The sequence below is a fragment of the Myodes glareolus genome, chromosome 7, assembly GCF_982192425.1.
Source record: "Myodes glareolus chromosome 7, mMyoGla1.1, whole genome shotgun sequence".
NCBI lineage: Eukaryota > Metazoa > Chordata > Mammalia > Rodentia > Cricetidae > Myodes > Myodes glareolus.
Window position 1 is genome coordinate 37,742,260 of NC_142032.1, and position 23,151 is coordinate 37,765,410.

General features: G+C 47.7%; 1 protein-coding gene across 1 annotated transcript; it reads left to right on the top strand.

Moving 5' to 3' along the window:
• The first annotated feature begins 1,738 nt into the window (after positions 1–1,738).
• Positions 1,739–19,880, top strand: Fxn (frataxin). The gene is made up of 5 exons (XM_085693731.2): positions 1,739–1,930; positions 5,200–5,297; positions 9,374–9,494; positions 14,408–14,505; positions 19,585–19,880. Exons 1-5 carry the CDS (start codon positions 1,769–1,771, stop codon positions 19,733–19,735), a joined length of 630 nt encoding a protein of 209 aa, XP_085549857.2. The 5' UTR covers positions 1,739–1,768; the 3' UTR covers positions 19,736–19,880.
• The last annotated feature ends 3,271 nt before the right edge of the window (positions 19,881–23,151 follow it).

Below are 23,151 nucleotides of genomic sequence, written 5' to 3' on the forward strand. Positions count from 1 at the left end.
CCTTAGGTCAAAACATCCTGCCGTACAACCTTGAAGGAGCAAAAATAGGTCTGAACTCTCTGACCTTTAGCCAAGGTGGAACAGATCCACTTCTGTGGGCTCCCATGTTGTTTGGTTTGGTTTTTTTATGACCGAGTTTCCTCTGTGGAGCCTTGACTGTCCTGAAACTTGCTGTGTAGACCAGGTTGGCCTTGAACTCACAGAGACCCTCCTGGGGGGGGGGGGGTTAACACACTCAGCACCACAGCCCAGCATGAATCAATTCTATGTTCAGTTCACAGCAGTGCATCGAAGGGCAAACCAGTGTCTGGTTACTGACTTGGGTGTTATCAGTCTCCTGGGACAGGACACAGCGAATGCTGTTCCAGGCTTCTCCATAAAGATGTATCCTTGGCAGACGGTCAGGAAAAACACCCTAGAACCTCTCTGATCAATACAATAGGTAAATGCACAGGCTTACAGTTCCCCAGAGAGAAAGCCACCACCTCTTGGCTGGAAGCTGAGGCCTCAGGCTGGGTATCAGAGGAACGAGTGAAGAACGGCTGGAGAAGGAGCGGGAGTGTGGAGAGTTGGGGGTTAATGCCCACCCTTCTGGACTGGACTAGCTCTCCCTGGAATTTTCCCACGCCTCTTTGTCAGAATGTGCCCCTCCCTAGTACTGGCTTCTGTGGTTTGAGTGTTTTTGTCTACTCTGTGAATTCCCATTAAAACCCTTCTCTCTCTCTCTCTCTCTCTCTCTCTCTCTCTCTCTCTCTCTCTCACACACACACACACACACACACACACACACACATACACACAGCATTGGGAGATGCTGCCTTCAGATGGGTTTGGGTCATGAGGGCTCCACTCTTGCTATATGAAGGGCTTGGAAGAGGGAGCCCTTTACATTGTGTGAGGAACAGCCTTCTTCTCTTCGCCCCCCCCCCCATGATTACTTTCTGTTCTTTATAAGTTAACTAGACTCGGGCAGTGCAGTGCAGCAGCACAAAATAGACCGTGACCCCGGCTGGCAATGTTGCTGGCACTCTTGTCCAGAACATTAGCTTCAGTGGGTGGGCACACGGTTTCAGCCCAGTCAGGCAGAGCTACACTATTGAAACCGAGGAAAACTCCTTTTCTAAGATGTAAAGACCCTTGGGTCGGAAATTAGAAGGCCCGGGCTCTCTAACTCCCTTCAATCAGGGGTGTGTCACTTAAAATGTCCGGGCCTCCAATTCTGCCGAAAAATTAGATGCAAATGTCCTTACTCAGGTGGACGGTCCTACCTATCAAAAGTCACATCCCAGAAGACAACTGACCTTCCCTCATTCAGTAGCCATCCGCAGCCAATAGCTCCTCAGCTGGGCGTGGGGCCACACAAGGCCCTCCTCCACCCAGTCAGCCTGGTGCTTCTATTGCCTACGAGATGAAGAATTTGGAATTATCAGGCTGTTGGAGTTGTTAGAACTAAGTTTTTTGAAAGCAAGACTATCTTGTTCATCAGCATATCTGAATCGCCCACTGGCACTCGGTAAAATGGTTGTTAGTGAATAAACTCGCGGAGGTTAGTGTTTACACACTCGTGTCGCCCAAGGGATGCGTGGCATGTGTGGCACAGAGCAGGCAGGCTCTGGGTTCTGGTTAAGCGTGTGCACAGAGCTGGGCAGTTCATCCTCACCGCGGACCTGCGCGCGGGAGCCCAGCCGCGGCGCTTGCAGGGCACGGCCACCAGGAGGCGCTGCCGAGTCCTCGCGCAGGGGCGGAGCGGCTGCGGAGCCGGAGCGGTATGTGGGCGCTCGGACGGCGCGCAGTCGCGGGCCTGCCGCCCCGGACGGCGTCCCGCGCCTCGGTCTCGGTCGGGATTCCGCGCGGGAGGGAGGCTATCGGAGCGTGCGGCCACCGAGGCCTGCAGGTCACGATCAGCCCGGCCTCCGCCATTCGCCACTCAGTGAGTACGCTGGCCGCTCTCCTTAGCGCAGGCCGTGCCCGCCCCTATGCGGAGGGAGCGCTATGCGCGCATGCGCCTGGTCGCACTGGGAGGACGCGCGCGGCGTTTGCGCGGACTTCGGTCCTCGGGTGGGAGGGTGGCTATAACGATGAGTGGGTCTGTGCAGTCTGGCCCTGGTCGGTACCTTTATGAAGACTTCAGTTCCAGGAATTAGCACACGATGTACGGTGTGTGCAGTCAGGCGTGTTTATTACTGCGTGTTCTCTGAAGAATCATGGAAGCTTGGGCTTCCGTGAATCAGTTCCCTTTTTCGTGGCGTGGGACTAGCAGGTGTGGAAGAGCTTGGAGTACGGCTTTCTGTTGTTTGTTTGTCTCACTCTAGCACTGGCTAGCCTAGAATTGGATGTGTACCCAAAGGTGGGTTCAAACTTGTGATCCTTCTACCTCCTCTCGAGTGCTGGGGTCACGGGTGTGCCAGTAGGACCTAGACGCCGGTTTTTGGAAAATGTCAGAACCTCGGTTCCACATTCTGAGTCCGCAGCTCTCAAGAGCCCTGACCTTTGAGATCCTGGCTCTCTGGGGCAGGGCTTGACTTTGTAAAGGGTTAACACCCATTTTTGCGATTTTGGCGGGAATGTTAAACTGTTATTCACAAAGGCTTTAGCACTTCTGATAAGTTCTTGGTTCCTTGAAGATGCAAAGAACAGAATCGATTACTCCACGGCCTGAAAAGAGAACACACAAAGAATAGCAGTGGGGTTAAGGAGGGCTTCCCAAAGAGGGACTCCCAAGGAGGGGGCTGGGGAAGCGTTCCAGGGAAAAGAAGAGCTGTGGAAAAGTTGGAATAGGGTGCCGGTTAGTACTGTCTGCGGGTTCAAACCCAGCCTAGGATACATGAGATTCTGTCTTTAAAAATAAAAACAAAACAGGGCTCTTCGTGTAGGTCAGTGGTGAGGTCGTCACTTAGAGTTCGAGAGGTCCTGGGTTCATTTCTTAATACTGAAATAAAATTTCAAAACAAAACAAGCAGAAGTGAGACGGTATGAGAGAGACAGCTAGGATTTGAAGAGCAGGACCTGGGACACCCACCTACACACACACACACACACACACACACACACACACACCATCCCGCTTTTTCAAACACTGCCCCGAATGTTTTCAGCCCTGTTCTGCTTCCCACACGTCTTTCTTCCTTTGCCTGGCTCCTGACAGTTGGACTCCAGTTCCAACTGTGCACTTTGGATCTCTGCATCCTTGTGAGCCTGAGCAACTTCCTCTTTGGCATCTCAGTTTCCTCAGTCCAGTCTTTATCCTCAGATTTGGTCCTCACTGGCTCACTAACGTTTCTTGTCCCTGGTTGTCTGCCTTGGTGGTCTGGCAGTCATCGGGAAGGCTGCAGAGCCACAAGATGCTCTAGAGCCATGGAGGGTGTTCCCAGTGGCCCCACGAGGCGTTGTTCTGCTTGTTCCCACTGTCTCGGTGTGAGCAGACGTTGTCTGTCCACTGATGCGGTTTTTTCACATTTATGTACTTCTTCTTGATTTTGTTGGTTGAAAGTGGTCCCCAAGCCTAGAGCCACAGTTAACACAGTGAGACTGTGATATGACTTACGAAGAACATGTGTCAGATCTGCTCCACTCCAGCATGAGTTGCAAGCGCTTCTAGTTCAGTATCAATAAATCAATAATATATATTAAATAAAATGTCTTTAAACAGAAACACATGCCAAACAAGATTGGGCATCGACCCTTTGATGGTCATGACCCTGAAACTTGCAGGGACCCAACCTGAGTCCCTAGGAACAAGTGCAGCATTTACAGGGCTACCCCCTCTTGATGACGATGGAGTAGGGGCTGGAGAGATGACTCAGCATTCAAGAACACTTGCTATTCTTAGAGAGGACCTGAGTTTGATTCCCAGCACCCACAGAAGGCAGCTTACAGCTTTCTGTAACTCCAATTATAGGTTAATTGGAGATCGAATGACCTCTTTTCCTCCAAGGTACCTGAACGCATGTTGCGTACACCCATATACTTAGGCACACACACAAAATAAAAAATAAGTATTTTTTTTTAAATGACTGCTGTCAATGAAGTCCTTCCCTCGTGGGGTTATAATGAGGACTCCGTGTCCGGTCAGCTAAGGACCGAGCAGTGCCGGGCAGATAGAGCATACCGTAGGACGTGAGGTAGCTGGAGAGGTGGTTATCGATGCCGTCGTCACTTCTTCGAAACATGCCGCCTCCCGTGTCCTACCTCTGCTCACTTCCAACCCTGCGCCCTTGTCTTCTCTTTCTAAGCTCGCACAGTCATTGCCCGCCCAAGAGCACTAACTGTCTCTGACCCTTTGCGTGGCAACCAGAGTGGCATTTTGAGGCAGTAAGCCTTAACAGTAAGACTTCTTGCCTTGCCAGAGTGACGTCATGATGAGCATTTCAGGGGCCCTGTGGCCGCCCCTGCCTCCCTCCGTCACCTCTCCCCTCCCCACCGCACCCTTCCACACCTGCCGTGTCAGCTAAGACTACATCACTTTTCTCTGGCTCTCGACTCAGTCTCATCTGGTCATAATCAATTCACAGTGCCCAGCAGTTAGGGACTAAGAAAAATCAACGGGTCACACCTTGCTTGTGTGATCCATCAAATGCAGACAGTCAGCTCTTGTTTGAAACTTCAGCAGAATTCTGCCTCTTACCTTTTTTTTTTTTTTTTTTGGTGCTTTTTTTAAAAGTCAAAATTCTAGGAGTCCTGGGATGCTACCCTGTCTCTGGTGAGCCACCAAATCTGACAAGAGCAGCACCGGCATGGGGGAGACCATCTGTCTGGTGCTATACAGCCATGGCCACTTGAGATGCCCAGCACAGCTGAGGACCAAATTCTGTTTTATCTCAATAAGTTTAGAGAGCTCCCTAGTCAGGGATTAGTGGTGTGCACACCTTTAATCCCAGCACTTGGGAGGCAGAGACAGGCGGATCTCTGTGAATTCGAGGCCAGCCTGGTCTACAGAATGAGTCCCAAACCAGCCAGGGCTGCACAGAGAGCTCCCTGTGTCTCATGACTGTCCTATCAGATAGCACAGGCTTAGCGGACAGGCTGGGAAGATCCATAGGAAAACACTAGGGGTTGATGGGGGTTAAATCTTAAGGACTATCTCTGAGGAGCTATCTTGTGGCTACTTGTGAATCTAGAAGCGCCAGTCTCTAGATCCTGTATTGCTGGATTGGAGTAGACGGAGATGTGGTCACTGATGTTCTTAACTTTGCCTTTTAGAGTTCGAACCTTCACTACCTCAATCAGATTCTGAACATCAAAAGGAAAAGTGTCTGCATGGTGCATTTGAGGAACTCGGGAACTTTGAACAACCCAAGGTGAGATGAAAGCACCTTGCAGCTCAGGCGTCTCTTCCTATGTAGAAACTGTCTTCTCCCTGGGAACGACCCGTAGTGACACCGTCCCATGGCACTGAGCATCTGCCAGCATCTGCCGTGTTACTTTTAGTGACTAGGTTTCTGTGTGGATATACCAGACTTCCTGTTGTTCGTTCCTATTGTTGAATATTCAGGATTTTTTTCCCCAGAGCTTTGTTATTTCCTCCAGCATCCTAGTTGAGGAAAGCTGTCTTAGTTAGGGTTTCCTCTTGCTGTGAAGAGACACCATGACCACGGCAACTCTTAGAAGGGAAAACATTTCATTGGAGTGGCTCATTTCCAGTTCAGCGGTTCTGTCCATTATGATCATGAAGGGGAGCAGGGCTGTGTGCAGGCAGATGTGGTGCTGGAGCTGAGAGGGCTACATCTTACAGACAACAGGAAGTAGACTCACTGTCACACTGAGGGAAGCTTGAGGAAAAGAGACCTCAAAGGAATGCCTTCTGTGTCTATCTGTATTTCTCTCTCTTTCTCCCTTTTTCTGTCTCTCTCCCTCTTTCTCTCTGTCTGTCTCCCTCTAATACACACACACATGCACATACACACGCGCACATTCACATTCACCCTATAGTGGCAAAGGGCAAGATAACCAGAATAATAACTCCCACCGAGAGAATAGCCTCATTGCAGCCCTGGGCCACAGTGGATATCTGCTGGGCAACCTGGGATAAGCTCTGCCTTGGCAAACCAGGAATCCCTGGCCCAGCCTTGGGTGAACCCATTGCCCATCATCCTTTCTGATGTAAGGAAGGCAGGCAGTGGGAAGCACGCTCTCCTTGAGGGCAAGCAGCCATCAGAGCCCACTGTCTGGTAACAATACTCTGCTTCCAAAAGCGATCTTAAGGATCCAGTGACTATTTTAGGACAGACTTTTTTTGGTAATGGATTTTCTTTGAAACATCTAGAAGCTCTTGACTACTTACTCTCAGTCCAGTATGCCACGCCTTTATCCCGATGTCTCCCTACTTGGAAGCGGCCTTATTCCTTTGCATCCCTCCATGCTCAGCTCTCTGCATGAAGGGCAGGTCCCCGAGGTCATACCCAGCAGTGATGCTCATAATGCCCTGAGTGGCTGGTGCAGCAGAGTTGAACTCCCCCCTGCCTCACCTCACACACACGTCCACACCCCATTTTGGCTCACCAGAAGCCTTTGGTGTTCCAAGGCTTAGTTTCCCCCTCTGACTCTTCTATCTTTAGGCAACTGTTAATCCCAGAGTCGGCTGCCTCCTTCCTTCCATCCCCTTACAAGCAGGCCAGTTGTTTCCTGACTGTTCCCTTCCTTTGCATCTCCTAAAAATGATACGGCGCCGCCATACAGAAGACTATCCTGCCTGGACTAGTAAGATGGCTCAGTGGCTAAAGGTACTTACTGTACAAGCCTGGCAGCCTGAGTTTGATCTCTGCAACACACAGGAAGGCAGAGAGAGAGAACTGCTCCACGGTTATTCTCTACCTCCGCATGCATGCCATGCTGTGTGCATATAAAGACCCGAATGAATAATAATTGAATGTAATTGTTTTTAAGGACCATTCCAACTGTCCTTAGAGGTCTTCATTCACCCCGACCCACCTTTCTTCTTCCCTCTCTCCATTCACCCTTGAAATGTCCTTCACAGTCTATCAGATAAACCACTGTCTTTAGTTACAGCTCTGACCATTCTGGTCAGTCTCATAGCCTGTCCCCCATTTTACCGTAGTAATGGGGTAGGCTGGGGAAAGGACGGATTAGATACCATTAGCACCCAGCAGCCACTGTGGGTCCCTGGGAACCTTTTGGATAATGGGGTCATCTCGTGAACCATCTGATACCCTTGCTGAGACACAGAAGCCCACAGAAGGAAGACTGTTGCAGCAGAATCTTTTGTTTTGTTGCTGGGGCCAGAACTCAGGCCCTTATACGCGGTGCATTCATTTCTAGCTCTGAGCCACTTCCCAGTGCAGCAGGGGTTTATTGTCATAACCCAGATGCCATAAAGGTCATCAGAGGTGTTTACAGCTGCCACCACTGTCTAACTCCAGGAAATGTTCATGATTCCGGACTGTGACCTTCATTAGTCAGGGTCCATCCCTCCCTTCCTCGGCTCCCAGAACCTACTAATGAGCTCATCTCTGAGGTCATAGCACGTGCACGGAATTGGGGTTTTTTTGTTTTGTTTTGTTTGTTTTAGACTGAATCTTGCTGTATAGACCAAGCTATTCTTAAACTCACAATCCTCCAGCCTCAGTTTAAGGAGTGCTGGGATTACAGGTGTACAGAAAGCCCTGTTTGCCCCTCATTCTGGGTCTTTCATGATATTATCTCTTTTGTTTGTTTTGCTTTTTGTTGTTGTTTTTTTGTGTATGTGTCAGGGTTTCTCTGTGTAGCCCTGGCTGTCCTGGAACTCACAGAGATCCACCTGCCTCTGCCTCCTGAGTGCTGGGACTAAAGGAATGTCACACCACTGCCTGCCTTGTATCTTGTTTTTTAATCTCCATTTTTAAAACATTAACAAAGTTCATTATCTTTTCACGTGCTCACTGGCCGTTTGGATATCTTTTATGAAATCTATACAAGTGTTTTGCCTGTTTTTCTATTGGGTATTTTTTTACTGATTTGTATTCTAGATTAGTCCATTTTCAGATACATGTTATAATTTTTTCCCATGTTGTTTGTGTCTTGCCCAGCAAAAATTTAGTAACAAAAATCAATGAAAACCACAGCCTCAGTGTCCAGCAGAAGTGGCTGTGTGACATGTAGTACATGCCTGTCATCACAGCTGCTTTGAAAGCTGAGGCAGGAGGATCGAATTCAAGGCCAATTACCTAGAGAGGCCTGGTCTCAAAGAAAAACAAGATACTTCATTTTTATATTTTTAAATTTTAAGATGGCCCAGAAGAACACAGAAAAGACTTATCAGATGCAGTCCCTGGGGGTGGCAGTCGTTTGGAAAGAGGATACTTCTCTAGTAACTTCTTTCATGCAGTTTGAAGTTTTTGCTCTGTACATGCTAGGTATTTCCCACCAATTTAAAAATATAAGTGAGGGGCTAGAGAGATGGTTTTGCAGTTAAGAGCACTGGCTACTAAAAAGTTTTCTGCATTGAGATAATAGGTTTCTCTGCCAATGCAGTAAACCAAATCAATCCGAACTGAAAAAAGTAAAAGAACAGGGTTATTTGAGCAGAGCAACTCCCAGCTTGGGATTGAGGCTGGAGAAGTCACGCACCCGAACTAAAGCAGGGAGGTTATGTAGTGTGTAGGCGAGGGCTGTGACAAGCTGGGTTTGTGGTCAAAACCTGAATGTCTTAGGTGGGGACTTGGGCTGCTGGCAGGAGAGGAGCCAAGAACGCAGAACTGGTCTTTGTGGCACCTTTGTTGGAGATTCTCTGAGACAGTGGGGTTTGGAGGGGGAGGGGGCTACTCAGACCATACATGAGCAAACTGGAACTTCCAACTGAGCAGCTACTCTTTCAGAGAACCTAGGTTCAATGCCTAGCACCCACATGGCAGCTCACAACTGTCTGTAACTCCGGTTCCAAGGGATCTGACACCCTCACATAGACATACATGCGGGCAAAGCACCATGCACATAAAATAAAAGTAAACAAATCATTTAAAAAATAAATACACTGAATCCTCAGTTTAAAAGAAATAATAAAAATATAATCGAAAAGTAAATGAATGAGAAAAGCTAGGTAATGTCAATGTAGAATGATGTCAACATCATGAGTCTAAGGCAAGCTAAAGTGTTGCTGTGTGCTTGAAGCCTATCAAGACTATGTATCCAGACCCTGTCTCAAGACAAGACAAAAATAAAAGTTGATACGTGATCTTGGTACTAACCAGAAAAGAGGCTCAGAGTATCAGGGTGACTGGCCCAGCAGGGCTGTCTTGAACCCTAGTGTTTTTGTATCATCCACACTCCATGTTGCTAGCTGCTTACTTCTGCTGGAAAGCATTTTTTTTTCGGTTTGTATGTATTTATTGTGATTGTGTGGTTGGTGACAACGCTCTGGTGGGTTTCTTTCCTCCTGCAGCTCCCTAGACGAGACAGCTTATGAAAGACTTGCGGAGGAGACGCTGGACGCCCTGGCAGAGTTCTTTGAAGACCTTGCAGATAAGCCCTATACTCTGGAGGACTATGACGTCTCTTTTGGGGTACCTTTTGGCTTCTTTTAGTTTTTATTCCCTCCCTAAAAACTCTAACTTAGTGCTTAATCCTAGTACTCAGGAGGCAGAGGCAAGCAGATTGATCTTTGAGTTCCAGGCCAGCCTGGTCTACAGAGCAAGTTCCAGGACAACCAAGGCTACACAGAAAAACCGTGTCTCAAAACAAACAAATAAACAAAAAAAATCCTGTAACTTAGGCTGGAGATATAGTTCAGTTGGTAGAATACTTGCCTAGCATACACAAAGCCTTGACTTCAGTCCCTAGCACTGCATACAACTGAGCATAGTGATACAGCCTATAATCCTAACACTCAGGAGGTAGAGGCAGGAGGATTACAAATTCAAGGTCATCTTCAGTAACTTAGTAAAGTTGAAGGGAGCCCAGGCTACGTGTGAACTTGTCTCAAAAATAAAAAAGAAAAGAAAAGAAAAAAAGAAAAAAGCTAAACAAACAACAACAAAAAAAAAAGCATCACATATACACAATTGAAACTAAAACAAGAGAATGCCCCCCAGGCAGGCAAGGTGGCACACAGGTATAACTCTACACTCTACAGTAGATGCAGGAGGATCACTGAATGGTCAGGGCTAGCTTAGTCTACACAGTGAGGTCCAGATTACCCAGAACTACGTAGTGATACTCAGTCTCAAAAAACCAGGGATACTAGTGGAGCTCAGTGGGTAAAACTGCTGCTCTCCCCAAACCTGATAACCTCAGTTGAAGTCTTAGAACCCACATACGGTGGAAGAAACTGAATCCACACCCTGGTGTACGAGTGGACACACACGCCTCATGCACACATTCAGAATAATATGTAAATTTTAAAAATAATTATACAGAGTTTAAAAAAAATAGCCTCCAATGAACATAACCATCTAGCAACATAGATTGTGGTTGGGGCTTAAAAACTAGGATTCGTGTGAATTTGGACAAGTCACTCTGCCTCCCTGAACCTCTTGCGTTTAAATACAGATTCCTGGGCTGGAGAGATGGCTGTGGTTAAGAGCACTGGATGAGCTGGGTGGTGGTGGCGCATACCTTTAATCCCAGCACTCAAGAGACAAAGGCAGGCCAGCCTGGTCTACAGAGTGAGTTCCAGGACAGACTCCAAAGCTACAGAGAAACCCTGTCTTAAGAAAGCAAAAGATAAAAGACAAAAGACAAAAAGAGCACTGGCTGCTTTTCCGGAGGTCCTAAGTTCAATTCTCAGCACCCAATCACTGGCTCACAACCGTCTATAATAAAATCTGGTGCCCTCTAGCATGCACACATACGTGTAGGCAGAACACTGTACATACATAATAAACAAATCTTAAAGAATTATTTAAAGTTTTTTTTTTTCAAGACAGGGCTTCCCAGTAGCTATGGAGCCAGTCCTGGGGAACTGGCCTCTAACTCACAGCGATCTACCTGCTTCTGCCTCCCAAGTGCTGGGATTAAAGGTGTGTACCACCACTGCTCCACCTAAGAATTATTACTCTTTAAAAAAAAAAACAGATTCCCAGGACTGGGGTGGGTGAATTGTGGGTGCATAGTTAGGGAAAGAGCTCTTTACCCACCCTGGGTGAAGCTCTGGCTTCAGTCCCTGGTATTGAAGAGTAAAAAACAGAGGTTCGGAGTCCAACCTTGGACAATTGTCCAAGTCCAGACTCCTCCGTACATGGCCCTGAGCCAGCTCCACTCCACTATAAGAAGCAGCCCATTCTGAGTCTTTTGGGGGGTTTTGTTTGTTTGTTGTTTGTTTGTTTTTGTTTGAGACAAGGTCTCTTTGTGTAGCCTTGACTGTCCCAGGCTGGCCTTGAAGATCCACTGGAACTAAACACCCTGGCTCACCTGCAATTCTGCTGTGCAGCCCTGAGTTCAACCCCTAGAAATTTTGATTTAATTAATGTAGCATGCTCTAGGCAAGGAATTGAGTTAGCAGATGGACCCCATGATAGGCTGAGAACTTTGAATTAGATGAGCGGTTACCCAGCCATTGGGAGCTAGGGAAGTTTACATGCTGGCCACCAGATGGCAGACTAAGCAAGGGTCTGCTTGGGCCTTTTACCATTGGGAGAAAAATGGTCCTCCTCCTTTTCTTACCCATCCCCCCTCCACCACCACCACCCCAATACAGACGGAGGTTAATCCTCTTGACAGCAATTCATTAATACCAGGAAATGTCATGAGTGTGCATTTTGAAGTAAATCTTAGGATTATGTAGGGCAGGTAGTTGTCAAAATGATAGGGGAAATGGTAAAAAATATAAAATAAAATAAAAACCTTTCACATATATTATTTTATTTAGCTAGAAGTCACATGCATGTGAAGGGCCCTGGCTCAGTATGACATCTCTCGTGTGCCTAGTTCTACAGACGACCAGGAGACAACAGTCTCTGTTCCTGCAGGGGCAGCGCTAATCTTCACAGGCACAAATCAGTAATCCTGGCCAGCTGGGTCTGGTTCTGCTCTGGTTGGTTGGTTGGTGTGAGGCTCACCTCCGATTGGTCCCTGTGCCTTAGCCATTGCTGGGTATTTTGTTCCTCTCCATTGTGATTTGATCTGGATGCCCCACAGAGACTTGGGTTGAGGGCCAGGTTCCCAGCTGGTGGTGTCACTGAGGTGATTGGTGCTGAGGCCCTGACCTAACTGAAGAATTGTTTTGCTGATGGATTTGTGATCCACGGACTATTGTGGAGAGTTTGGGAGGGGTGGAGACTGGGACTAAAGAAGAAGTGGGTTGCTGGAGTTTTCAACGGCCCCTTATCCCTGGCCTCTCTCTTCTCCAATTTGCTTCCTGGCTGCCTTGAGGAGCAGGTCCCCCACCACACCCTTCTACCGCATGGCGCTGCCACAGGCCAGAAACACCACAGCAGTTACCCGTACACTGTAAGCCAGGGTAAATCTTCCCATGAGGTTTATTCATCACAGCGAGGAACGTGTGAGTAATACAGTCCCCTCCCTGCACATAAGTGTGCCCAGTCTTCCAAATGGACTCACATTGGCTAACGGACGACAGTAGGGAGCTGGAAACCTCCATCTACTTACAGACCGTTCTAAATGTCTTGAGGCCCTGGTAAGCCAGCACAGCAGCTGGTTCATTCCCTTCTGCCACTGTCCTCTGGAATAGCTGGAGACCCTGGGGAAAGAGTCCAGTCACAGTAAGGAGGCTGAGCGAAGGAACCTGAGCTTTGTGACCTCTGCCTTGAGAACTTTGCCCGTCTTTGTTACTTTGTTTTCATCAGGGAGAAAACACATGTTACTTTAGGGGGCTGAGAAATGGCTCAGTGGTTAAGAACGCTCTTCCAGAGGTCCTGAGTTCTATTCCCAGCGGCCACATGGTGGCTCACAACCATCTGTGGTGGATCTGATGCCCTCTCCTGGGATAAAGTTATACATGCAGATAGAGCACTCAAAAATAAATCTTTAAAAAAAAAAAAAACTATTTTAGAAGGAGAGAGAGAAGCTGGGCATAGTGGTACATGCCTGTGATCCTGGCACTGAGGCCCAGATATTACAGGTTTGTTGCCTGCCTGGGCTACCTAGTGAAACCCTATCGAGAGAAAGAGAGAGAGAGAGAGGGAGAGAGAGAGAGAGAGAGAACTCACTTGCATCCCCCTCCCATACCTACTGGCTACATTTTTATGGAGCCAGCCTCTAGCATTTATTTAAATGGCTGCCTGTGTTTGTAAGGGTGTGCTGTGAGAAGCATGTCAAGACTCCTGATTGGATGAACACTGGGCAAAGGACAGAGCAAGCCTTGGTTGGTGCACTAGGCTCCAGCCCCAAGCGACAGAGGGAACTCTGAGAGTGTACTTAGTGCTCAGCCATTGTTTCTTTTCTAAAGAGACTAAGGCCTGGAGAGTGGAGGGCTCCTTTGTTGGGTGTTTTCAAATTTAAATGTTCATCTCTTGAACAAAATGGACTGGCCAGTCTTTTGAGGATGCAAGGCTTGTTAGGGGGAAATGAAGCCTTGTGGATTCTCTGAACATTTATTTGCTAGATGCCTGGGAAGGGTCTGAAAACACAGATAGGCTAGGGCTCTCCCCTCCTGCTCTTCTAAGACAAACAAGGCAGAGTATTGATTACTTTCTTCTCTTGCCTTTTTCCCTTTTGGATTTTGTTGTGCAGCCTGCTAGCGTCAAACTCACAAGTCCCCCCACCCCACCCCCAACCTCCCAAGCACTGACATTACAGATTTTTGCCACCATACCCGCTTTCCTTCTCTGTTTTCTTAATGGACTTGTCAGGTCTGATGCCTGGGCAGACACCATTAGAGTTTAGTCTGTTTGTACGTGTTCTGATTGGCGGTGGAGGGCAGAAAGCTAGCGGTCCGGTTCACCATTGCTGAGTTCTCAGGCAAGTCTTAACCTTCCTTCCTTGCCGACCACACAGGCAGAGAGAACGCAGTGTGAGCTCCAAGCTTTATTATGCCTGACCCACTGTGGTGGCCACAGAGACGGCTCAGTGGCTAAGAGCTTGCTACTCTCTCCTGAGAACCAGGGTTTCTGGCCCAGCACCCACAGCACATCAGGTGGCTCCCGGGTACCTTTAACTCCAGCTGCAGAGAGTCCTGTGTGTCTTCGGCCTCCGAGGGCAACAACTTATGTCTATAAGTCAAATTAAAACAATTCATTCTGACCCTGATGGTAATGTCTTTACCACACACATTCCTAATTGTGAGCCCTATTTTTGTTTGGTTTTGGTGCCAAGAATTGAACAGGGGACTTCCCAGCTCCTGAACACATACTGCCAGAGTGCGGTATCCCCAGATCCCTTGTTTGTTATGGTATGTGTTACATCCTTGGATACGTGAAAGGCATTGAGACATGAACAAATATTTTTATGTATTTGTTCTTATCTTATGCTAACTAATCTTGTTTATTTTCTTCACACTTTCTTCCCCCTGACCCCCTAGGGAGGCGTGCTAACCATTAAACTGGGCGGGGATCTAGGGACCTACGTGATCAATAAGCAGACCCCAAACAAGCAAATCTGGTTATCTTCTCCCTCCAGGTATGTTGGGAAGTCAAAGTCTGTAAGGGGTAGACTCATTGGAAATATGCATTGGGGACCACTTGAAAGGGTGTCCATCACTGGCTTGGCCATGGATTTATAACTGCTGCCCCGGCAGGAAGGCTCGCTTCCAGTTGAATGTTTTTCCCCATTGATAACTTGGTTGCTGTCCTCAGGCATCAGGATGTTGACAAGACCTGAAACAAAGGGAACTGTTCGGAACTTCGCCCAGAGAGTTTTTCTCTGTTATGTCATTGCCTAGAAAAGAAAAATCACTTGACTTGCCTTTGAAAGAGATACTTTTGCCAGATATAGTGTTACATATCTATAGTTCAGCACTCAGGAAATAGAGGCAGTAGTTTAAAGTGCCTAGCCCAGTCAAAGGCTAGACTGGGCTATCAAGTAAGACCCTGTCACAGAGGCAAATAAGCCAACCTGGTCTACAAAGTGAGTTCCAGGACAGCCAGGGCTATCCATAAGCTACTTTTGTTACATATGGCAGCATTTTTTTTAAATAAAAAAAATTAATTAAAAAGCTACTTTGAAGGCTGGGGTGTATATCTCAGTAATAAGAATGCTTGTCTGGCAATCTATAAGCCCTGGATTCAATTCCCAAAATGGAAGGGAAGGAGGGAAAAAGAGAGAGAGGAACTTTTTATGTTGTAGCATCTGAGAAACTTGCACTTTGTCCTCAAAGTTAGTTAAACTGTAACTCCCAGCCAGTTTTGAAGGTCTCAGTAATTCTGTTGTCAGAGTTGGACCCAGACTTTGTGGCAGTGGGGATAGTGATTTTTAGCAGCAGCTCCAGGGCCACCCCCATCTTCCTGCCTGCCCCATGGATGTGGCTACAGTTGAAGGAACAGTGGGGTGCACTGCAGGCAGCCCAGGTCTCAGAACCAAGAGCTTACTAGTGAGCATACAGCTGCCTGCTGCAGTGGTCTGAGAAGGGTTGAGAGATGCTCGCACGGAGACGCTCGCGCACAGGTGCTGGCACAGAGCCTTCACACTAACCTTGCTGAAACTCAGCAGCACCACTAAAGAAGACATTTTGAAGGCAAAGTGGGAAAGCTCAGCTAGAACCAGTGTGGAATTCTCTGAAAGCCGAATGGTACTGGCAGTTTAAAAAACTTAAAATGTGCCACGGTATGGCTCAGTGGCAGAGAACTGGCCTAGCACATGAGAGAAGGCTCTAGGTTGGATTCCCAGCACCACAGTAAACACACAAGCAAGCAAAAATCATATCAAGGAGGCTGGAGAGGTTGCTCAGTGGTTACAAGCACTTACTACTTCAGCACAAGCACTAGAGTTCAAATCCCGGCTCCCGTGTCAGGCAGCTCACATACACCATGGGAAAATTATAATCACTTACAGAGACTCCAAGTAAACGCTTTCTTTAAACCTGCCATTTATATGAGGGACGTAGAGGGGAAACCTCCTAAGTGGTCCTTCCTCACCGTGCTGTGTTGCTTTCAAGGGGGATAGAGGAGGGTGGGGGTATTTTTATTTATGTGTTGGTGGGTGTAGGTGTGGGTGAGCACCCATGCCCACAGCAGCCATGGGAATCAGGTTCCCCGGAACTGAAGTCACAAGCAGTAGGAACTAAGCAGCCCAGTGTGGTACAAGAAGTCCAACCAGTCCTCTGGAAGAGCAGCTTGTTCTGAACCACTGAGCCAGCTCTCCAGACCCCCCCGCCAAAGTAATTTCATATTAACCAGAATATCTTTCGCTGGGCCGTGGTTATAATTTCTTATTACAGCAGGAAGCTGCTGAGGTCCTGTGGAGAGAGTGGTGTTTTCTGGCCACCTTGCCGTCTGGGGTAGAAGAATCCTGTGGGGAACATCAGGACCAAAGGACATCTTACAATATTGCTTTCCTCTGTTTTGTTTCTTGTGTTTTTGTTTTTGTTTGTCTTGGGGGAGGAGGAGGAGACAGGGTTTCTCTGTGTAACCCTGGCTATTTTATTTAGAACTTGCTCTGTAGACCAGGCTATCCTCAAACTCACAGAGATTCGCCTTCCTCTGCTCCCAAGTGCTGGATTAAAGGTTGCACCACCAGTGCCCGGCTGCTGGTTCTGTTTTGCTTTAATGTGACCTGAGTAGTTTGTGTTCAGAGGTTTCTGTTCTTTAAGCAGAAGCTTTGCCCATTTATTCGCCCTTTTTTTCTGTATTGTTGGTGCATGTTTAAATTCCAACATTTCCTTGCCAATATTAAAAGGCTCCATATGTTTATACCTACAAAAGATACCTCACATCTTTCCCTCCACCCCAGGAGGCTGCCTTCCCACCTCAGTCTTCTCCTGATTTTCATAGTGCTAGGGGTCTAACAATGAATCTCACATTCTGGGACAGGACAAGCCCTCTACCACTGAGCTAGATCCCCACTCTTCTGGCCTGTCTTTGAAAGTTCTCTCTTGAGTGTTCTGGGTGGACTTTGGGGTCCCAGGCCGTGAACTCTCAGGGTTCTCTGCTGCCTTCATCAGGATGCCCCCATACACCAGCGTCATCTGTTGCTCTCGCTACCCTGTTCTCCAGGCCACGAGGAGGCAGAATTTGAGACATGGGTCTTATACGTCAGGAGTAACAAATCATGGGGAGGAGGAAACAGGTACAGCTTTGTCCACAGTGCTGTGTAGTAACCAGACTCACGTTGCTATGACTAAATAACTGAGCCAGTTACTTATAAAAGGGGAAAGGATTATTTGTCTCATGGTTTTGGAAGCTCAAAGTCCAAGATTGAAGGAATGTGAGGAACATTAGTTTGGCTTTTTATACAACGGCATACCGTGGTGGGAGCATGCATAGGAGCAATGTCCCATCTCGTGATGGGAAACCCAGAAAGATTAGACAGGGTCCCACATTCCCTTTTGTGGACACATCCCCAGTGATCTGAATCACTCCTCTTAAAGGTTGCAGTATTAGGATGTCACATAAAACCGTGTCCTAAATTCTTCCACTTGATGGCCTGGAGAATAGAGTAGACACAGCAACAGATAATGGTGGTGTATGGGACACACTGATGAAGCTCTCCGTTTTACAGATTTAATTTTTCATAAGGAAAAATGTGTTTAGCTAGAAATTATGGAGCATGCCAGGGATCCTAGCACTTGAGAGATATAGGCAAGAAGATCAGGAGTTCAGGGTTATCCTTGGCTAACATGAGATGTTCAAGAGACTACATGATACATGAGACCCCGTGGAAGGACGGACGTTTGGTTTGTTTGGTTTTTGAGGCAGGGTCTTACCTTGTATCCCTGACTGGCCTGGAACTCACTCTGTAAGCCATGCCAGCCTCTGTCTACCAACGTCTGGGATTAAGGGCCTGCACCACCATGCCCAGCGAAGTTCTTAATATTAGCACAGGTATAGTCAAGGCAAGGAGAGGCAAGGGTAACTAGTTAGTAGGTACTGGGACTTCTTTCGGGGTAATAGGGGTGTCTTGGACCTAGATAGAGTTAGTAGTGACACAGTCGTGTGGGTTGGGATCCAGTCGTGAGTGGCCCAAAATGACCCTCATTTTCCAAGCATTGCTGTAAGATAACGGGTGTCCTGAGGGGTAGGAAGTGTGCTGCGGGAGACCCACAGAGCCAGGCTCTGCGGCGTTCTAGAGGGCAGACTGTACAGTTACCCTTAGGAAGACGCTAACTGAGGAAATCAGAAGTTCGCCTCGCTGCATGTCGCTGTAAAGCTGCGGTCGGTCAGTCTCTGCATGGCAGGCAGCTCTGTGGATCCTGTTAGCTCTCCAATGAAAAGGTGGGCATTTGTTTTGGCTCACGGCATCTTTGGGCCTGTAGTGAAACAGAACGGGGCAGGGGATGTATGGCGGAAGGACGCTGCTCCCCTGGCAGGATCCCAATCACACTGCCAGTGACCTAACAAACCACCTTATGAAGTTCCAATAGAGTCATGGACTGGCCACTAAGCTTTTAATCGTGGGCCCCAGTGGGACCTTTAAGATCCAGTCCAGCCAGATGTTGTAGTCGGACTTTCTTTGTACCGCCAGCTCCCAAATGATGACAAAGACTTCTTAGTAAGTATGAAAGCTAGGCCTTAGTTTAGGGTTGGCCCCAGCTGGCTCTTATAACTTAAATTAACCCATTATATTAATCTACATTCTGCCATGTGGCTCATTACCTCTCCTCCATACTGTACTCTGACTTACTCTGCATCTTGCTGGCAAATCCCACTTCTCTTCTTCCCAGAGTTCCTATCTCTGCCAGGAAGTCCCGCCTATCCTCTCCTGCCTAGCTGTTGGCCATTCAGCTCTTTAAATATTTATTTATTTATTTATTATGTATACAATATTCTGTCTGTGTGTATGCCTGCAGGCCAGAAGAGGGCACCAGACCCCATTACAGATGGTTGTGAGTCACCATGTGGTTGCTGAGAATTGAACTCAGAACCTTTGGAAGAGCAGGCAATGCTCTTAACCTCTGAGCCATCTCTCCAGCCCCTCAGCTCTTTATTAAATCAATTAGAATATACCTTTCACACAGTATGATCAAATATCCTGCAACAAAATGTGGTTGTCTTAATCCTAATACTTAGGAGTCTGAGTCAAGAGAGTTGCTACAAGTTGAAGGCCAGCTTTGGCTATATAAGTAAGGTCCAGGCCATCTGTATCCAGATCCAAGATATAGAATAAGACTCTATGTTCAGCTGTGGGCGGTGGTGGTGCATGCCTTTAATCCCAGCACTTCAGAGGCAGAGGCAGACAGATCAGGTCAGCCTGATCTATAAGAGCTAGTTCTAGGAGAGGCTCTAAAACTACAGAGAAACCCTAACTTGGAAAAACCAAAAAAAAAAAAAAAAAAAAGAAAAGAAAAGAAAAAGAAAAACTTCAGGTTCAAAGACAGATAAGCTGAGTGGTGGTAGTGTGTGCCTTTGATCCCAGCACTCAGGAGGCAGAGGCAGATGGATCTCTGAGTTCAAGGACAGCCATGGCTACACAGAGAAACCCTGTCTTGAAAAACAAAACAAACACACAAAAAATAAATAGATGGGTTGTTTGATGTAGCCCAGACACAGTGGCTCTCCTAAAGAGGGTCTGCACTACTTAACACGCATTTGTTTTGTCTTGCAGTGGCCCTAAGCGCTATGACTGGACCGGGAAGAACTGGGTGTACTCCCATGATGGCGTGTCCCTGCATGAGCTGCTGGCCAGGGAGCTGACTAAAGCCTTAAATACCAAACTGGACTTGTCTTCCTTGGCCTATTCTGGAAAAGGCGCTTGAGTACCCGCCAGATTCAAAGACATGAAAGCTATCAGGCCAAGACCCCAGCTTTCTTCTGTAGTTGGGTGTCTGGTTTCCCATGCCTGCTTCTGAGGACAGTCACACTGTGTATGACAGCTCTTTGAAAACAGTGTGTTACCTCCCAGCCTGTCCCCGGATCTGTCTCTTCATTTCTACATAGGTTTGCTAGAATTGTCTCGTTTCTCCCCTTGCGACCCCGATTTCTTAGAATGTCTTACACCATGTGTGCATGACAGCAGCCTCTGGAAAAGGAAAAGGACTCCAAGGGAAAAACAAATTTTCCCACTCTTCATTCTTTGAAGGATTTATTGTAAAGCTTCATGAAGAGCCAGAGTGACCTGCCATTGTGCCTGAATTGACACTGTAAGAGTAGCTTCTAGATGTTACCCCAAGTGTGAACACATCAGAGCCCTAGCTAAGTGTCAAAAGAAACTATCTTAAAACACCGTTTTTGCTTTGTGGCCTGTCCGGGGCACCCAGGACCTGGCCTTGTGGTCCGTACTGAGCACCCAGGACCTGGTTTTGTGGCCTGTACGGGGCGCCCAGGACCTGGCCTTGTGGTCTGTACTGAGCACCCAGGACCTGGCCTTGTGGTCTGTACTGAGCACCCAGGACCTGGCCTTGTGGTCTGTACCGAGCACCCAGGACCTGGCTTTGTGGCCTGTACTGGGTGCCCAGGACCTGGCTTTGTGGCCTGTACAGGGCGCCCAGGACCTGGCCTTGTGGTCTGTACTGAGCACCCAGGACCTGGCCTTGTGGTCTGTACTGAGCACCCAGGACCTGGCTTTGTGGCCTGTACGAGGCACCCAGGACCTGGGTGCTGTTGTCTCTTCTTTCATAGGCAGACGTCATTACAGAGTCAGCAGCTACAACATGGACCTGGGATGTGTTTTTAAAAATTGAAAATTAGGCTGGAGTGATCTTAGTCCACAAAGCACTTACCACACAAACGTGAAGACTGAGGTTTGATCCTGGCAATTCACATTGAGAAACCAGGCATGGTGGTGGAGTCTGTAATCCCAGCACTAGGGAAGTGGAGCTGAAAAGTCCCTGGGACTTGCTGACCAGCCCACTTAGCCTCATCGGTGAACCCGGGGTCCCTGAGAGGGGCACTATTCCAAAACAAGGTACATGACTTCAGTTGACCTCCGTCCTCCACATGTGTGCATACACGCAACACAGACATATGCATACACGCAAATTCATACATACCTAATAAATGCATAGATTACTACAGGCAAGGAGGAAAAGCCTACCATAACCCAAAGGATTAAACAGTGTCATGGAGCTGAGGGTGCAGCCACAAGATGCACCTGGCCCTCCACTTCTTATCTATTCAGTGAGAGGGTAGAATTGATTCCCGACATTCAGTGGAGGGGACCCAAGGCAGGCCACAAGGCTCTTTTTTGTTCCCACTAGGTAAGTGGGGGGATAGGCAGTGAACAGGGTTTTTTGTTCTTGGTTTTGGTTTTCCTTAGGCCCGCAGAAACAGTACTGTTTTTGCTTTTGCTATGTTGGATTTCAGATAAATTCATATTGAACTGGCAGCTGCCCCTTGTTCTCTGTGTGCTGAGTCCAGGGCACCACTGCACCGTTTCAAGTTTTACAGGCTGCCCTTTGTACAAGAAGCAACGCTCCAGATCATCCATACTGAGCAACGCTGATGTCTCCCGGCTGAAGGAAGTTAGGGGCTGGGATTCTAGCCCAGTGGAGAAGGCTTACCTAGCATATGGAAGTTCCATCCCCATGCTACAAAGGCCTGGGAGATTTGTCAGTGACAAGTCTATGCAAATGTGCAGCAGAGGCTCTGCAGGGTGAACCGAGCACATTACATCACAGAAAAAACAATGGAACTGTGTAAACAAAGGCTAAGTGGGCATTTAAGATATTTCCTTCTTCACAATTTTTTTTAGGTCTGGTGGAATTTTTGAGTGGGGTAAGTCAGTACTAGTGAGATAATAAGTAGAACCATGTGTGGACATGCCTACGGGTGTGTCTTTGTCTTCTGGTGAAAGTCTCAACAACTCAACAACACCTGAGACTTAACGGGACTTCCAAATATGCCCTGGCTGCTGTAGCAGATGGAAGTTGGGGGGTCTGCTGTTACAGGTACCTGGTGGACTATACTAGTCCTTGGGCTTCTTAACGTTCACTTTACTTGTCTCTGACCGGTTTCTAAGGCAGCAGAGATTTCATTTAAGGGAGGATGTGGACACCCTGCTGGGTGAGAGCATCCTGCACACCAGGCATGCTGCTGCACTTGTGCAGTCCTGGCACTGAGCTATGGGTGAGAGCATCCTGCACACCAGGCATGCTGCTGCACTTCTGCAGTCCTAGAGCTGTGAACTCCAAGGCTCAAAAGTAACAAGTGAATCAGTCTGGGCTTGAGATACTGCTTAGTCATTTGTTTTTGAGACATCGATATGTCGCCCAGACTGACCCTTGAGTTTAAAACAATTCTTCCTTCGTCTCCCAAACATTAGGAATGCAGGGATGCCACCATGCCTGGCAAGAGTTAAAACTGTGATAGAATGGTGTGGGAGAATTATCTGTATTCTGTCAATCATGTATTTTAATAAAACGCTGATTGGCCAGGCAGGAAGTATAGGTGGGGCAATGAGAACAGGAGAAAGCTAGGAAGGAGGAAGCTCCCTCCGCCATTGCTGCCCAGACCACTGAAGAAGCAACATGTGAGCTGACAGCTGAAAAAGGTACCAAGCCATATGGCTAACATAGATCAGAATAATGGGTTAAGATAAGTCATAAGAACTAATAAGTAGCCTGAGCTAATGGGCCAATCAGCTTTATAACTTATAGAGATCTCTGTGTGATTGATTTTCTCTGGGACTTGCCAGCTGTGGGGTACCAGGCGGGACAGGTACCCCAACAAGCCGGCCCTCATGCTACAATAGAAGGCCACCCAGGCTTTGCACTACACAATTCAAGACACCATTATCCAGAGATGACAGTAACTGTGATGAGCTATAAATGCTGCCACTCACCAAGAACTGCCCAGGAGATCACAAGTTCAAGTCTAGCCTGGGCCACACAAGATCCTGTCTCAACTCAGATTCTAGCCAGGTATGGTAGCATACAAGCACTCAGGAGGCAGGGACCGAAGGATCTCTCGAGTTTGAAGCTAGCCTAGTCTACATAGTGAGTTCTTGGCCAGCCAGACCCTGCCTCAAAAAGCCAAAGATAAACTCATTCTGGAAGAAGGCTGAAAAAAAAAAAAACCATCATGAGCCACAACCGCGAAGCCTAAGACCCAGGAGCATCACCTCACTCTGGGTAGTCTAGTCACCACAGCAAGGCTGATATCTGTTGAGTCTAAAATTTAAAAAGCTATGTTGTTGTTTTTCTGCTTTTGTTTTTTTGTGGTGCTGGGAATTGAA